The 18,759-nt window shown below is 36.2% G+C and overlaps 1 protein-coding gene across 1 annotated transcript in view; it reads left to right on the top strand.

Moving 5' to 3' along the window:
* STEAP2 (STEAP2 metalloreductase) overlaps positions 1-15,921 on the top strand; it is a 41,519-nt gene extending 25,598 nt beyond the window's left edge. The window contains 4 exon segments of the mRNA XM_078151811.1: positions 6,172-6,499; positions 6,502-6,698; positions 7,722-7,886; positions 15,378-15,921. Coding sequence (XP_078007937.1) covers positions 6,172-6,499; positions 6,502-6,698; positions 7,722-7,886; positions 15,378-15,494 — 807 coding nt within the window. The 3' untranslated portion in view covers positions 15,495-15,921.
* The last annotated feature ends 2,838 nt before the right edge of the window (positions 15,922-18,759 follow it).

The raw sequence follows: 18,759 nt of genomic DNA, 5'->3' as shown, positions 1-18,759 counted from the left end.
AAGGATCTTTCGAAGGATTAAAATAAAGTTTTAATATTGCTATTTAGGAGTTCATAAGATTTAGAGCTTTAGGGACCCTTTTCAATCATCTAGTCTAGGGCTTCCTAAACTTTTTCTACTCATGACCCCTTCAGTACTTCTTAAACTGTGGGTTTGCGACTCCATGTGGGGTTGAGACCCACTAGTGGAACACCTAATTTTACAGATGAGGAAATTGAAGCAAAGAGAATAATTGATTTGCTCAGCCACAAAAGTCCTTAGAATTTAAATCCAAAGCCATCTTAGTCCAAATCTAGGGTCAGACCACTCATTATATGAGGAGTTGCAAGTGCTTTGTAGGTTTGTATTTGTAAGTTTCTTTAAGCATTTATTAAGCACTTACCATATGCTAGACACGTAGCTATAAATTTCCTTGTAGATTCTTGGCCTACAATTAGGTGAAGTTGCCACAAACTAGACAGTGATGCATTAATTATAGGTTTGTCGTCAGGACAGCCAGGCACCATAGGAATGGTTAATTGAGTGAAAGGAATAGCATGCGTTTTTATTCAGGGCTTTTTTATTCAGATAATATATAATTTTTTAAAAATTAAAATTAGCTAAGAATAAACTTTAAAGAATTCCATATTTAAAAAGATGTTCTACGATATAATAAAAGATCTAATGGACTTCAGATACTTAAGTATGAATAGGTGTCACAGGGTCCTTAACTGGTTATCAGTCACTGTTAACTTGAGCAAGCTTTTCCTCTCCAGTGTTTAAACAAAGCATTTTTTTTTTTAGCTAATCCTTGGTCAAGTCAAAGCCTTTTTGAGTCATATTATTTGAGTGAGTCCATGCTTCAGGGAAACTTGGTGTCAAAAGCTGTTAAAGTAATATTTCTTTAGCCTCTGACCTCTCCAACCTCCATTCACTCATTTTAGGCCATTAACTAATGGGAGGGGCAGCTTTATTACTCCTAGCATTCCTGATCAGTTATTTATTAGCTTTTGTTTGGTTGCTTTGCATCTTCCTTCATCATGGGGCTGACAGAAGAAAGAATTGTATGATGTTAGGTTTGTTTGAGTCTCCCTGTGGACTGTTTGACAGTAATTGTTTCCCCATGGGTATCTGCTATAAATTTATGTGTATTGTTTAAATTCACTCGTTAAATATTTCTCTCAGCCCTGTGGTAGTATAGTCTGGCTGCTGTCAGTGACCTCTTTTAAAGAGACCACATTCCTTTCCATAGAACAAAACACTTAAGACCATATTTGAATACAGTCGCAAAGTATCTGGCACAATATCGTGCATAATAGGTCTTTAATGTATGTTTAACATAGTGTTTTCCCATACTTCATTTCAAAATTAACTTACTTGAGGGGCAGCTAGGTGGTGCAGTGGAGAGAGTACCGACCCTGGAGTGAGAAGGACCTGAGTTCAAATCCAGCCTCAGACATATAGCACTTACTAGCCTACCTGTGTGACCGTAAGCAAGTCACTTAACCCTGTTGCCTAGCCAAAAAACGAGAAAAAAAATTAACTTACTTGAAAACTATCTTAGACACTATTATCATACAGTATATTTATTTTTCTAAATTTACTAGAAAAAGAATTTCTATGCTTATTCTAGATATAATAAAAATAAATAACAAAAGTGGGCAGAAAATAGCTTCTCTTTGTTTTTTTCAAAAACAACAATCTTTGGCTATTAATAAATTCATTTGGTAAGAAATGTGTCTCCTGAATAAGCATTTGGCAGGCAGACATTTAATACTAGCATTTTACCTTTAGGTGATAGGGTGCTTAATAAAATTTTTCAAAATCCACACAGTTTACTTAGCAAGTACCTTTTCATTTGCAATAGGATTGTGTATACACAATTTTTTAAAGTATAGGTTTTCATTTGTCTAGAAGTTAAGACAGTATGTTTATAAAAATATTAATGATAAAGTTATGAATTTAGTTCTATTCATAGATAAATTTTTTTACTACTCATAACAGTATCTATCTGTTTGACCACTATATGCAAATGTATACCAAATATCTGATGAGGAAACCAGTTACTAAGAAAATAGCTCTTCAGAGACACACTCAGGCATCAGGTACCACTACAAAGTTCTGTGGCCTCAGACACTTCCTAGCTGTGTGACCTTGGGCAAGTCACTTAAATTCTGTTTGCCTAAATTTCCCTCTATGTAAAAATGGGGATAATAATAGCATCTACCTCCCAGGATGATTGTGAGAATCAAAGAAGAAAATATCTGTAAGAAGGGCACAGTGTCTGGCATACAGCGGGCATTATATAAATGCGCATTCATTCTCTCCCTCTCATCCCCACCCCATGTGTACAACCGTTCTTCCCATTCCATTGCCTCTCATTTCTTATTCTCGGTGTGTGACTGCAAAAGAGATTAAGTAGTAGCTGAGAACTGAAGGTACCAGATCTGGGAACCTGTGAGAATCTACCTAAATTAAGTCCTCATTTAACATTTTGCCATTGCTCATAATTTTTTAAAGTGGAAAATAAAGCGGTAAAACCAATGATTATAGTCATTTACTGTGAACTACAGAAATGGTCTCACCTGTAATGATTTTATGATAGTTATTCTAGATGACTATCTGAGTTGGTCTGTTCCTTTGAAATCATTATTAAATACACACAATTAACTATTACAAAACAGGGATTATGAGAGAACTTCTGAGTAACTGGCAAAGGTATTGCCACTGATGTGATAGATCTCAGTGGTCATCAACCAGGAAAAGCATTTTCCTTTCTTCAAATAAATCAAGATTCTACTCCTGTCACAATTAGACTGTAATAGATTAAATCATCAAAGATATTTTCCTGGCTTCTTTGGTATAAAAAGTACTACAAATTGTAGAAAGAGAAGCGTTCTAGGAACCTCACTTTATATACTGTTAATTAGATAAGAATTTTGAAAGGCATACTATTTCAGAGCACTTATTTCATTAGTATCAATAGTATCTGCAAGGGATGTTTAGGGAGCATGTTGTGTTTTTAATCTCCTAGATTTGAGGAGTCTAGGATCTTTAATATCTTTTTGTTGACTTGCAGTTACTTTTCTTTTTTCACATTAGATTAATTCTACTACTAAGCACTTGCACAGTACTGAACATAAAAATGGCTCTACTGTCTTTATTAGCTAAATTTAAAATATCATGTGAGATATCACCGTTAAGAGATAAGAGAAATGAAGACACTGAATGATCATGCCAAAGGCCATCCAAAGAATTTCAGAAACACTCATTTTGATCAATCAGTCTTCAGCAACACTGATATAAAAAGTAGAAGTCAAGAAACATTAATAAGTGCCTGCTATGTGCCAGACACTGTGGGAAGTGCTGGGGATACAAGAAAGGTAACCCCTTCCTTATCTTCTCTCACCAGTTCAGATTCAACATGCACTAGATTTAAGGAGATTTTCCTTTGCCACTTCATTCTTAGGGGGCAGCACAGATTTCTCCCTGTAATCCTCTTCCCTCTGACTAATCTACATATATTATCACTGACTTTGTCTTTGTTGTTTGTATGATATTTTAACTTCCATAAAAGTCTCACACTAGTGCCTCTTTCTAGTAGATAGGTGGCCTTGGGTTCGTCAAAGCTATGCCAACAGAGTACAAGGTCCACTACCAGGCTCTTCCAAGCTATGCCTACTGTCCAAGGACCAGCCCAACAAATTTAAAGATAGCCTTCTGAAAGCAAGGTGGTCATCAGTTAATTAACTCACTGGTCATGAAGATACTTTAAAAATTAAAAATGACCCTCAGTTCTGTGCATTCTTCACCTTTCAGTGACCATGATGACTTAATAGAAAAGGGGGAAGAGGGTATTAAGGATTTCAAACAGTCCATAAACATTAATTTAACTCTCGGTATAATGTGTGAGACCACTGTCTCAGCCTCTAATGATTTGATATGTTCTTGGATCACATCCATATTGGCATTAAATGGCAGAATGACTTACAGTAACTCCTTGGAGAAATGCCTTCAGGAGTTTGTGGAACTGGTTTCATGTGCCCAAAGATAAAACAGTTTTATGGAACCTCCCAGTGTTCACAGTGAATATAAGGAAAGAGGACCATCATGAAGGTTGCTCTAACATATACTCCAACACCTGTTGAAGAATATGAAGAAATGGAGAAATTTTACAGAACAGCTAACAAGATCCTCAAACCAAGTAAAAATCTATACTAATATTTGGTGACTTGGATGCAAAGATAAGCATAGGCAGACTGGGGGAAAAAAAGATGGTTTGGAAAATATAATTAGAAATTAAACAGGATAAAGCTGCATAGAATATTTGAAAAACTCAGGCTAATATAGATTAATGTCACTGGATATGTTGAGCAAACTATAAAAAAAAGTGCCTACTATGTACCAGGCATCATGCCATACAAAGAAAATATGAAATAATCCCTGGCCAAATGAGAGGAGACTAGGTGATTACAACAGTTCCAACCTGACCATAAGTAAGCTGGTGACTAGGGAATGGATAAAGCAAAAACATTGGCTTTCATAGGTTAGTCACACAGTTGATTAAGAGATGTAGAGAATACAAGGTTTTGTTGTGGTAACTGTTCATTAAGTACAAAGAAGCATTTGACTTGGTAGAGCAACACACACTCTAAAGAGTTCTCTTTCAGTAGGTTACAATCACACAGAATTTCTTGATAGGTACAATCATAAAAGTAGACATGCTGTTGACTTGGTGATTCTGATTATCAGCATCAAGGAATAAAATATTGAGACATGTTTTACATTCTGTCCTGGACAATGTCTTATGCAAATCCAAAGAGAGGAGGGATTTCCCTACCAGGTCTAGGTTCTCCAAATGTTCCTGTTTGAGGAGGGCATACACTCTTAACTACTATCACAGGGCATTTCCAATGAAATTTTCAACTACTTAACAGAAAATGACCTTATAATCCACACAAGAAAAAAACAAGTAGTTGGAGAGGTTATAAAGGCAGCACAGAGTAGCAGATGAGTGAGGAAGCCCTGGATTCAAATCCAACTTTCAATAAGTCCTAGCTGTGTGAACCTAGACAAGTCATTTAACTTAGCCTCATTTCCTTCTAAAATGAAGGAGGGAATGGGGGCGGGGCAGAAAGGGGGGGCATACTAGATGGCCCCTAAGGTCCCTTCAATTCTTATTCTTCAATCTTTAGACTTTTCTGTGTGGTTAGATGGGCAATTCACTGAGTGAATCCATCAGTCTGCTCTCGTGAATAGGCATTGCCTATAGACAATGAGCTGGGCCACAAGGGACTAGCAGGAGAACAGGCAGATTCACATTTTCCACAAATTGTAAAGTGACTTTCTCATTGATTACCAACTTGCCTCCAACTGCAGACCTTGGTTTTTTTGATATCAGTATTTCTCCAGTAAAGCTATATGGCAGTGAATTATGGATTTTGTTGTTTTATTAATTCATTTCAGTCGGTTCCAACTCCTCATGACCCATTTGGGGTTGTCTTGGCAGAGATGCTGGAGTGGTTTGCCATTTCCTTCTCCAGCTCATTTTATATATGAGAAACTGAGGCAAACTGGTTAAGGAACTTGCCCAGGGTCACACACCTAGTAAGCATCTGTGGCCAGATTTAAACTCAATAAGATGAGGCTTCCTGACTCCAGAACAGGGGCTTTGTGCCCTTTGGCGCCACCTAGCCGCCTGAATTATGGAATACACTGAATAAAAATGGCAGGTGACCCAAAAGGCAATGGAGAGGTGCATGGGGGGATACATACTGCCAGTGATGACTTGTGTGCAAAAAGTGGCATAAAAGACTTGACCAAAAACAGAAGTACCTGGAAAACAGGATGGGTCAGTCATGTAGCAAGAAGGCGCAAAGTATTAGAAGAATCAGAGGAAAGAATATTGGATAGATTCTTTGTAGGATTTATGGAAGGAAATGGATATGAATCACACGGGATGTGAAGGTGTGATCTGCATAAGCAGAGGAGGCACTCTTTCTTTTCTTTCTTTCCTTCCTTCCTTCCTGTATGACACATATAATAAATGCCTTTGCCCATCACTCTCCAGCATTAGCTTCTTTTGTAATTCACATCTTCTAAAACTAGCAGTGCTGCTCTGTAGTGTGAATACTCTGGGACAAATTATCTTTACAGAATTTTGTATTGTCTTTTTTTACAAAAAAAAAACAGGTCTATATATGTAGCAACAATATTCAAGCTCGACATCAAGTTATTGAACTTGCTCGTCAACTGAACTTCATTCCTGTTGACTTGGGATCATTATCGTCAGCCAGGGAGATTGAGAACTTACCCTTGCGACTGTTCACCCTGTGGAGAGGGCCAGTTGTGGTAGCAGTAAGCCTGGCCACTTTTTTCTTCCTCTATTCCTTTGTCAGAGATGTGATACATCCGTATGCGAGAAACCAACAGAGTGACTTTTACAAGATTCCCATTGAAATGGTGAACAAGACATTACCCGTTGTCGCCATCACGCTGCTCTCTCTGGTTTACCTCGCAGGACTCTGGCTGCTGCTTATCAGTTATATTACGGCACCAAGTATAGACGATTTCCTCCATGGCTAGAGACTTGGTTACAGTGTAGAAAACAGCTCGGATTACTAAGCTTTTTCTTTGCTACAGTCCATGTTGCTTACAGCCTTTGCTTACCAATGAGAAGATCGGAGCGTTACTTGCTTCTCAACATGGCTTATCAGCAGGTAAGGAACGTGCTTTTTATTTTCGTCTGATTTAAGCGAAATGCTGTGTCCCGGTTACTTATGTAAAAGCAGATCTCAAATGATCTCAAGGTCATCTGTTTTTAAATTCTGGCCTAATATCTTAATACATTTAATTAATGAGCAACATTATTAAACAAGAAAAGCAAACATTACTCAACATCCAAAGTTTGAGTATCACTACTTTAGCAGTAACCACAAGCAATGGAGCAATTGATTACAGTTAGTCAGCACCCCCCCCAAGAAACCTCCCAAATATCATCAGTGTTGTGTGAAAATAATACTCTTTATCAATAAGAGACTTTTTTTTACCATTACTTTTGTAGGGGATATCTTTACTATGTTAATATATAAATAGCCTGAAGCTAATAAATATATGTCACAGTAATGATTAATTTAATTTAATTAATTAATTTCAATTAATTTAGTCATTTATAAGCATTAAGAGAAGCAACATGAGAATAGTGGATAAAGGGGCCAGCATTGGAATTGGGGGTACTGGGCGACAAGGCTTGCCCTTAATGCAAACTTTCAGTATGACCGTGGGCAGGTTACTTAATGGCTTAGAATCCCAGGGTACTCTCTAAAACTATAAAATACACATGAATTGCCAATATTAATTGGTGAAGGGAGTCTCCAGAGCTAAAGCTCCCTACATGATGAAAGCCTTTAATATACCATATTCTTTGACAAAAAAAAAACCTACATCAAAGAGCAGATCAAAAGGAGACTGTCATTACAGAATTAATGTTCTGGTTGTTAAAAAAATTGGGAAGCAATGAAGGATTGATCATGGATCCTGTCTCTTGAACTATAGTACTTACAAAATAATACACTAAAACAGTCATCCAGTGAGTTATTTTACAATAAATATCAGATGCAAGTTAGACATTTTTTCTAAAATTATGTTCTTATATATACTGCCTCTTATTATACAGAGAATGCATTGCTGATTCAGTAAATGTTCTACCAAATAAAGGAGATTCAAATTTACTTTCTTGTCAGGTTCATGCAAATATTGAAAACTCCTGGAATGAAGAAGAAGTGTGGAGAATTGAAATGTATATCTCTTTTGGAATAATGAGCCTTGGCTTGCTTTCCTTATTAGCAATAACTTCTATCCCTTCAGTGAGCAATTCCTTAAACTGGAGAGAGTTCAGCTTTATCCAGGTATGTTGTGGGGAAAGGAGAAAAAAATTTAATTCATCAATCACTGTGTTTACTTTTTTTTATTTTTTTGGTGAGGCAGTTAGGGTTAAGTGACTTGCCCAAGGTCACATAGCTAGTAAGTGTCAAGTGTCTGGTCTGAAACTGGATTTGAACTCAGGTCCTCCTGAATCCAGGGCTGGTGCTCTATCCATTGCACCACCTAGCTGCCCCTCATTGTATTTCCACTTTTTAAAGGATACTCTTTGTTAAAAATAAGTTCCTCTTGAGCTATGATACACAGCTTCTTTCTGTTTCGTGAGTTGTTAAATCTAGATCAGCTCAACACCACCTTAAGTGAAATGAAATGAAGAGAGGGGATCAGAATATTGAGCTTCTGGTGACAATTATACTACTAGCTGACATCTATATAGTGCTTTAAAAGGAGTAAGCATAATATAGTGGAAAGAATCCTGGATTTGGAGTCAAAAGTTTGAGCACTCTCTGTCCCAACTCAACATGCCAGAACAGAATTCCATTATCTTTTCCCTCAAACCCGTTCCTTTTTCAAGCTTCCCATTCCTGTCAAGGGAGCCACTACACAATCAGCACCCCCTACTCACAACCCTCAGTGTTGTCCTTGGCTCTTCGCGTCCACACGTATCCAATTGGTCTCCACTCACAAAGCCAACTTCCTTGTTTAGGCCTTCACTGCCATCTGCCATCTGGATTGGTCTCCCTGCCTCAACTCTCTCCCAGCTCCGATCTGCTCTCTACACAGCCCAGGTCTGATCAGTGTCCCTTGTCCCCGACCAACTGCAGTGCTCCCTGTTGCTGCTAGGATCAAACAGAAACTCTCCCTTGGCACGGAAGCTCTTTACGACATGCTCCCTTCCTACCTTCCTAGCCTTACTAGATGCACCTCACTTACAAAACTCCATCTCCCAGCTCGGTGACATTACACTGATGATCCCCTGTGCTTTCCCTCCTCACCTCGACCTCTGGGAATCCCTGGGTTTCCTCCAAGACAACTCAAGGGCCACTTGTACATAACACTTTTTGTGAACATCCCCCCCTTCCTTCCTGTAGCCACCTTACATTTATGTTATTATGTCTGTCTTTGTACATATATATGTTGTCTTCCCTGTTACAATATAAGTACTTTGAGGGTAGGAAACTATTTTGCTTTTGTGTTTATATCTCCAGCTAGCATTGACCCTGGCACATAACTAGCATTTAATACCTAGTAATTGGTTGATTTTGGGCAGGTGGGTGCACAGTGGATAGAGTGCTCGGCCTGGAGTCAGGAAGACACTTACCTTTGTGAGTTCAAATCTGGCCTCAGACACTTGCTAGCTGTGTGACCCTGAACAAGTCACTTAACTCTGCCTCCATTCTTCATCTGTAAAATGAGCAGGAGAAGGAAATGGCAAACCACTCCAAGAAAACCCCCAAAATGAGGTCATGGAGAATCTGACATGACTGAAAAATAACTGAACAACAACAAAAATTGATCACCACTTATCAACATAAACCTCCTTTTTCTTACTTTCTTACTAGCTCTGTAATTTCATTTCCTTAGGCCTGCCACCTCTTCTGTAAAAATGTGATCTAAAATTACTTCCAACTCGAATATTCTCTAAAGTGTTCACAAGTAGCTATCCTTAAGAATCTGGATTATTAGCATATGTAATTCACTTATCAGTTATATACATGGAATCTTAGATTTTGAGCTGAACAGGACCTCAGAGGCCAATCCACTTAACCCTTCGTTTTACAAATGAGGAAGCTGAGTCTCAAGAAGGTTAAGAATCAAATACGTAATGAGCATCAGAGCTAAGACTCAAACCTGGTTCATCTGACTTTAAATCCAGTGTTCATTCCACTCTACAATACTGCTGCCACCAATTAGAATCTTAGAAATAGATTAATATGGTAGGGCATCTTTGGATTTAGTATGGAGAGTGAAAAGTAGACATTAGCTTGTATCCTATTTAAATTTGCACAAATTCTGAATTAGATGAGGCCAAATGTATTTTTACAAGAGGGTGTAAAAAGTTGTGACTAATCCTTTTGCATAGCACCAAATTCATTTGTGTCTGCATACCCTCTTGTAATTCTAGCCAAATTGGAGGCATGGTCCTTGTCCAAATTAATTTTCTAGCTGAGGGTAGGGAAACAGAAATATTTTCTCAGCTGAGATTTTCATCACACCTGGAAAGTGTTGGAGGCCTTTGAATAAAAGGTGGCAGACAGGTGCAAAATATTTTAAATTTAGATAAATAATTGAAAACAAGAGAGTCTGTTCTGCTTAAGGGGCTAGCATAGCTTTTGTCAGTCAGAGTTAGTCGTTACATCAACATCTTGATGTAATACTACTTTTTAGATGATAAATGTAACGACTTAGTATAGTAATCCTAATCATAGAGACTTAAGAAGTCTTACTTGTAGATTTTGAAATTGTAAACAGCCAAAGCAATCATCACAATGTAGATTTATTTGTATACTTTATAATCTTAAATGATGCAAGGCTTTCAAAATGAAGTTTTAAATAAAGTACAATTTCAATATAGTTGAATTAAACAAGAAGTTAGAGGCAGCACAACTGATAGTCCCTATAAGAGAATCAAGAAGGTTAATTTCTTTGTCTTTTTTTCCCTCCCAAAGTCTACACTCGGATATGTGGCCCTGCTCATAAGTACTTTCCATGTTCTAATTTACGGGTGGAAAAGAGCTTTTGAAGAAGAGTACTACCGGTTTTATACGCCACCAAATTTTGTTCTTGCCCTTGTTTTACCCTCTGTTGTCATTCTGGGAAAAATCATTTTACTCTTTCCATGTGTAAGCAGGAAACTGAAAAGAATTAAAAAAGGCTGGGAAAAGAGTCAGTTTATCGAAGTAGCCAGTGGAATCATTCCACACCTTTCACCAGAAAGGGTTACAGTAATGTGATGTTAAATGGTACAAAATAGTGTCATAAGGAATTATACTTGAGTTATCATTTCTATTATAACCTCTGTTTTCAGAAGTTTATCTAACTGGGCTATAAAACTTGTTAAGGTTGAGATCTAATCAAGAAGGTCAAAGCCCAATTGGTATTCTTTTTTTTTTTTAATTAATTTTCATAAAGTCATGTTAGGCAATTTGGAATTTTTTAGAGAGCCAACTATATTTGTTGGAATTTTAAGTTCTCTTTTGCACAGCTGTAATCACTATTACTGTTATTTTGTCAAAGCTCTATTTTGTAATCGATCCAAGGTATGTGCTATTTACATTTAGTAATGCCAACATATTTATCAGTGTTTAAAAAAATCTTTTTTCAAGCAACTGGCATATTAAATTTTTAACATAACTCATCATATATGGACATTACATTTGCAACACTTAACAAAAATTGTTCATTATAAAACTTCTGTGATAATTTCAAATTACATAGAGTAACAAAACTTAATTGGCTTAAAAAAGAAACATTGCATGGGAAACTGGACACAGTTGAGTGGTCATTACCCTCCAATGCTCACAACACCAGACTAGAACATTTAGGAAACATACATATATGGATATAATAATTCCTTCTAAAAGAAAAATTAAACAAGTAATTACATTAAAACATATTAAGGATGTGGATTAATAAAATATTTATATATGGATTTAAGTACTACAGTCATGTAATAAACTAAAATGTTCACTTCATAATTATATTCAGTTCAAAATATAACAATTACTTTGGCACATTAATAGACTAGACAGATGTCTCAGCAATATTCTACCTCCACAACTGAACATCTCTAACAAAGCCAGGATGAGGCTGTAGGCAAGGTTTGAACATCATGTCCCCTTTGTTCACTCTAACATATGGGCTTGACCTAACATAAAATAAATAATAGTATTCCACAGAAAGTCTTGTCATAAAACCATTACCTCTATCCCACCATCAACATCAACACAAACCCCCTTTTTCTTCTCACCTTAACTCTAAGAGGTATAGTAGTTACAGGCCTAAATCCTAGAGGCCAGCTCTACAATAGCTTTGGCAGTAGCCCATCTGTTTTTTACATTTTTGAGTGAGGAAGAAGCAGCAGAATCCTATTGTACTCTGCTTGGTAGCCTGCCATCATGGGAGGGTTTTTTTATATTAATTTGTGGAGAAAGTCTGCCTGACAAGGGATGACATTAGACCAGGAAGTTGAACAACTCATGGTAACTCCCCCCAGTTTAATCAAGGTCATAAGCCTGTGGACCAAGGACAGGGCCTGCCCATTAACAGTCTCTTCCAGAAGGCTCTATGTTAAGAAGATAGCCCAAGATGTATTTTTTCTCTCTTTTTTCAAGCCTTTGAAAATCATTACAAGGCTGGGCCATCTATTTCCTTCCCAGGCATTCATCCATGAAGTTTACCTGCATGTAAAAGATGTATATAAACAATTATTTATGTTCTGTAAATTGTTTCCAGATTTTTTTGCAGTTTTGACTTTCCATTACACTTACTTATTTCAAAACTTGATTAATGTCTTATTTGTACATTTCCTCTATTCCTGTTGAAAAGGTAGGTTAAGGTTACTGCTAGTAGACCCTTTGTGGATTTTCAAAATAAGGTCCTATAATTGCTCACTGAGGAATTCTTGCTTAGTGTAGGCTTCATACAAAAAGAGGTTTTCCCCCCCTTTGGGATAACTTTTCCTCATGCCACTTTCCCAACTACTGCTTGTATGCATATTGGGTAAATTATCACTATATTACCTTTTCTTCCTCCTTCAGCTTTGTCCCACCCTGTTATAATGTGAGCTCCTACAGAGCAAGGGCTGGACTGCTTAATGTAGTACTTTGCAAGTGATAAATGGCTTATTATCAATGCCTTTTCATTCATTTATCATATCCATCTATCACGTCCATCCATCTATCCTTGATGACTTTCAGTGTTTTCTAATAGATCTTCATTTTATTTTTAAGTTATTTTATTCTCCCCTCTTGGTAGTTATGTATTACTTGGTAGTTGTGTGAAAAATCCTGAAGATAAAACCTTAAGAATTACTTTAGAATAACAAAAATTTTAAATAATTATACTTGTTCATTCCATGCACTAGACCCCTTTGGTCTTTATCATTAGAATCCTAATATGAGGAACTTTCCCTCCCTCAGAACCCAAATCCTGCGGTTCTTAATGGAATGTTAAAATACCAAGTGGCTAATAGAACAGATAGACTCATCACTAAAATATACTAATGAAGTCTTTGAGGGTTTTTTAAGCTATTCAGGGGGAAAAATACAAAAGAATGAATGTTGAAATAGTGTTTCAGATGCTAATAAATCTGAGTTTGCACAGTACATCTGTTAATATATTGTTGAGTATCACAAAGCAAAAATAGTTTGATATTACAATGTAAGTGTATTATTCACAATACAATATTATGAATTATATCTAAAACTAATTTTATAGAATGCTTTAATATTTCTTACTAACTAGATTGATGTCATGATTTGCACTGCTCTCAAAAATTATACTAAATTCTTTCATTACCATCTTGCCACATGTAAAAGAAATACAGCTATTTGTTATGACAAAATTATGATGTTGGATTGAATATGGGTGATACTTTTTTTTTTCCTGATCTGGCTGACATAAGACTTGAGCAAAGTCCCTAAGCATGAAAATGCTCTATCAACAAAAGGATGGCAGTGCAAGTGATGAAGACGAAAGTACTGATAATAAAAATAAGACATCTTTATTTCAGTTTTTGAAAGTTTAAAATTTTTTCAGACCTATAATAATAATTTTGCCTAAGTATTTTTTCAGTGAACATCAATACTTGTTTTCTGTTCAAAAAGCTATCATTTCAGGCATGCATGTAGTCCATATTTGGGGGTAGCCTGTGTTTGGACTAAGAGGATATATGGTAATGAAAAGTGAGCATTGGAGACTTTGTCTGTGAATCTGTACTTTGTAGTATGTCCCTAAACCTGAACCAAAATAGAACACTGAGAAATCTATCAATTCTTATTCCTATGCAATAAGTAATTTTATTCTAAAAGGAAAATAACCATGATATATCATGCTGCTTTAACCTCTATATATGAAGATTTCTTAATTCTTTCAATATTTAGAACCATGCTGAATAGGAATATATTAATATGCTATCATATATTTTTCAGAGTATGTGTGTAAATTAAGTCCTTTGATTAAATGTAAAATTTTTATTTAAAATAGGAATAGATTATATTTGTAGGTATTTATCAGATATAATTATTTTGTGCTACATATGGGATTTTGTAATGAGTTCCATTGTTAAAATACATGATTAACTTCTTACAAATTAACATATCAACTTAAATTTTTTATGTTAAAGATTATATTTAATAATATTCACTTAATGCCTAAAGTAAAATATTACTTTCACTATAATCAAGTTACTGAAATTCTTTGTACACAAGGGCTGCAGGAATGTGGGCCATATATTGTTTTATGCATCATAGTCATGCTTTTTATCAGTTATATTTTATGTAATACAAAGACTGCCTTCCCCTTTATATTGCATTTTTCCATGAAAATAATGAATTGCCTGTATAACGCAATACTGCAAACATCATATCAGACAATACATATTTCTATGCATTTGTCCATTTAAAAAGAGGCTGTGTGGCCTAGTGGAAAGACAGGGCCAAACTCAGAGTGTAAAAGACTTGGATTCAAGCCTGACCTCTCACACATACTGGCTGTGGAACCCTGAGAAGTGATCACCTCTCAAGGCCTCAGAAACCTAGCTCTTTAAGGCTGTGAGCTCAGGAACAGTTGTAGATGGGCGTTGGGAGAGAGTGTGCCTCATACTGATGAAATCACAGTCTGGATTCCCCACAAACACACAACTTCTCTCCTCTCCCAACTAAGTAGAAAAATATGTTTTTGTTTTTTGTTAAGGCACTGAAAGTATTGTTTTTCTTATGGCATTTTAACTAAAGTGCCATAAATGTAATCCATACATGTTTAAGAATAAACATTGAGTTCATTACATCTGTATCCAGACTAAAATCTCTACTTTTGAAATGTGAATTTTAAAACTTGTAAATGTCGTAGTTTGTAACAGTGTTCATCAGTATACAGTATAATGTTACAAAATTCAGTTTAACATTTGTATTTGTGACATGCTGTTGCAACATGAAATTTTAAAGCCAGTTTCATCTGTTCAAAAAGAAACCTGATATAAGCTTAATGGTTATAAATAGAACAATAATTTTCGATGGAGATATTTTGTCTGCATGCTGGAATAGTGATATACATAGGACAAGTAACTAAGTACTGAGATCTCTTCTTAAAAATAAGAGTACTTTTGAATATATATTAATAAGAAAATGAAAATAGACATCTTAAACAAAGGCTACGTCTATATAACAGTAAAAACCACCAGTCGAGTTAATCAAATTTTATTTGTTGAGCACCTACTATATAATATAAAGAGTCAGACCAGTTTGTTTAAGAGTCCTATGAACAAAAAGGCTGACATTTATTTTTTCACTTTCCAGCTCTATGTGTATGCATTGTTTACACAAAGCCAAAATGAATGCCCCATCTATAAATCCTCCAAAGGGAATTTTCATAGCTGTGCGCTGCAGAAGCAGACAAGTTGTGTTGTTTTATAAAATATTTTCTCAAAGATGTTATCTTCAAAGAAGTCTGTTCCTTTTGTAAAATTCTCTTTAACTGTGATGAGTTAACGCTGCAGACAACCAGCAGTACTGTGTCATAACATGACGCTGCAAGAATGAACTGGACTAGGATAATTCTTACCTTTAAAAGCCAATACTTTGAAGAGGTAAGGGGTGATTTGCAAAAGAATTGACTTTTTAGTTAATTATATACTGTTTCCTTGCCTCATGTAGTCTGACGCTGGGCAGTTTGTCTACCATGGATGTATTACTTATTTCTTCTGTATGTAACTATGTACATGACATTAGCCCGTTCCTCTTGTCATCTCTCTAAATAGGGATATCAAATTAAAAGTAGTGCTTTTATGTCATTTCCATAGATCTGCCTTACATGAAACTAAATAAAAAGTAACAAACCAAATATTTTGACTTTTCATTTGAAGTACTTCCCTATTCCTTTTTCTCTTTACAATAATTCTAACCAATTTGAAAGATTTCACATATTTTTTTCTGATTTCTTTGGATCTAAAAGCTTCCACTGCACTACACTACATACTAATATAGGTATTTTCTACAACAGGGTGGTCGTTAACAAAAATTTCACTAAAACTGTCATTTATTTGTTAAAATTAAAATGCAAATACTTTTGACATGTAAAGTTGATGAATTGACGATGATGATAAATTATGCAGTACTGTCAGAAACATTTCAGTGTGGTAAGTGGGATTCATTTATTCATTTATTGTTAATACTTTTTTTCCTAATAGCTGTTCCTTTATCACACCAACAAAAATTATATTCCATTTTGTTCCACCCCCTTATAAAACATTTCCTGTGTTCTTTAGTATACTTGGACCTGTATGGTTTATATATTTATATCTCAAACATAAAACTCCCTAAAATTTTTTTTGAAATTATAAACACCTGACTGCCACACTTTGAAAGTAACTGGTAACTGTGTACTTATTAAATTGTGCTAGCAGCATTTTGCATAAAATGGGTAATATTTAAACTCTTAGAAAAAAATGCATAATGATGATATCCAAAAGTGAACTTTCAGGTATCCACAGCAATAGATACTGCAAACAGGGAACATGAAACATTTTCATTCTCTTCCCACCTCTTTGAATGGATATGCCAAAAAACCAACCCCTGTAACAAATCAAGAGGGACAGAAAATCCATAAATGGGAAGAGTAATCCTCAGTAGTAGTAAACTAGGTTTATAGGGTTGTCAAAACTTCAAAGCATACACCCACATACCACTTAAAAATTGAATCCCGTCACGAACTCCAGCTCACTTATGCACTACCTAAATGTGACTTGAAGACAAGAATTTAAGTAACGAGCCAGGGTGGTCCAGTAGAAAAAGCTCAGGAATCTAGGTTCAAATCCTAGAACCTGCACTTACTCTTCATGTGCCATTGTAGTAAAATCATTTGTGCTCTCTGGGCCTCACCCTTGGCTAAATGATATGGTGCTGCGGATACCCTGACAAAGTAATATGTTTGAACCAAACACCCAACTTTGGCTTTTGAGACAATTCTATGTTTTGTTCTTAAAGTCTTGTCTAATTTATTAAAGATCCCTTAAAATTTCTAACCAAATCTTAGATATTAGAAAGTAATACTTTTTTAAAGTTATACTATCTCCTTCTCATATCCACCTCTGCTTCTTTAGAAAGAGGTTTAATCCAGACCATCCTTTACATTCTTCCTTCTCTGTGAGGCCATTATGTCCTTCCTATTTCAGTGGATTTGTTATCTCACTGATGTAGGTACAGATCACAACACATCCATGCTTTCCCATTCTATTCAATTCTTCCTCAAATCAAGTCCTCCAAAGATGATTTACTCAACGTGTTGGAAGCCTCGATGTTTTAAACACTGTGGGTTCTAATGCAACACTGAAATAGCATGTTATCCCTTGCTCTCCTGGCCCATCTTTTTCTAACCATACATTTGTTGCATGGTATCTTGTACACTATGTCTCGAGTGCCTGTCATCATTGGTAACAAGCTATAACCTATCTACCCCCACTGTGTACTTCCACTGCTCTTTGGCCTTCCTGTAATTTTGATTCTTTGGAGACAGTGATACTCCATAATTGCCAGCCAAGAAGCATCAACAAGAGAATTAAAGGGTTTTCTTTGTGTTTAGAGCAGCTTGGAAATTACTGAAAGTACCGCACACCACGCAGCTTACTCTCTTATACTCCTGTTCAATTCTCGGCCTATCAGTACCTAGATATAATATGTTCTAATGGGCTATTAGGGGTGGGGAACTTGTAGCCTTGAGGCCACCTGTGGCCTTCTAGGTCCTTGGGTGCGGCCTTTTGACTAAGTCCAAGTTTTACAAAACAAATCCTTTTATTAGGTGGATTTGTTCTATGAACTTTGGATTCAGTCAAAGTACTGCACTTGAGGACCTAGAGGGCCACATGAGGCCTTGAGGCCATGGGTTCCCCACTCGTGGGCTGCTCAGCCAAGGGTAAATCATCGTATAGGCAATAGGAATTCTATAGTTATTGATTGTTCCTGGATAGGTTATTTTGTCTATTTTTTTGTGTTATCGTGAATCTCAACTGAGTATTTTGGGTCTGAATGCAATCAGCACAATGTGCTCCTCAAACAGGTTTATGGGGAAGATGTTCCCAGGGATAGGGAATGCTTCCACTAACTCCTACTTGGTAGAAATGGAAACAAGGGATGAAACAGAGTCAAACTCTTTTCCTTTATCCATTTCCTACTTTTCAGTATCAATAGTTTATTTAAATAGACTGAAGTCATCATTATACAGTGAACATCTTCTCACTTCTGTTCTTTTTTAAAAGTTCACTGTTGATTTTGGCCTTTGCTTTAACTAGTCAACAGTTCAACAGCAGGCAGGACTTCATCAGTAACCAGTCATTTCCTATCTGATGTGATAAAAGCCAATTTCACTTTTTTGGTTGTTTAGTAAATATTATCTGCAGCACCTTTTTTTTGGATTGTACCTTCGGTTCATTAGTGTAAGAAGTTCCCAGTAAGTAACCCTCTCTGCCAACTTCTCTGCAACCTGATTTACCCAAGGCACGGAGAGATTATAAGTGACTTGTATAGGTCAAAGGGCCAGGCTGGGTCAGACACAGGACTTCCTTATTCCTTCCAGAAGTAATGTTCAAGTTGTGACTTGTACATGATGCCAAATCCAACATTCTTAGAGGGAGCTAAGAATCCCTCCTTCACAACTGGGCTTAGGGAATTTGTCTTTATTCTGTAA

This window comes from Phascolarctos cinereus, unplaced genomic scaffold (assembly GCF_003287225.1).
Source record: "Phascolarctos cinereus isolate Bilbo 61053 unplaced genomic scaffold, phaCin_HiC Scaffold_1;HRSCAF=81, whole genome shotgun sequence".
Taxonomy (NCBI): Eukaryota; Metazoa; Chordata; class Mammalia; order Diprotodontia; family Phascolarctidae; genus Phascolarctos; species Phascolarctos cinereus.
Note: the sequence above shows the minus strand (reverse complement) of the source record. Positions and strands in the feature narration are given on the sequence as shown.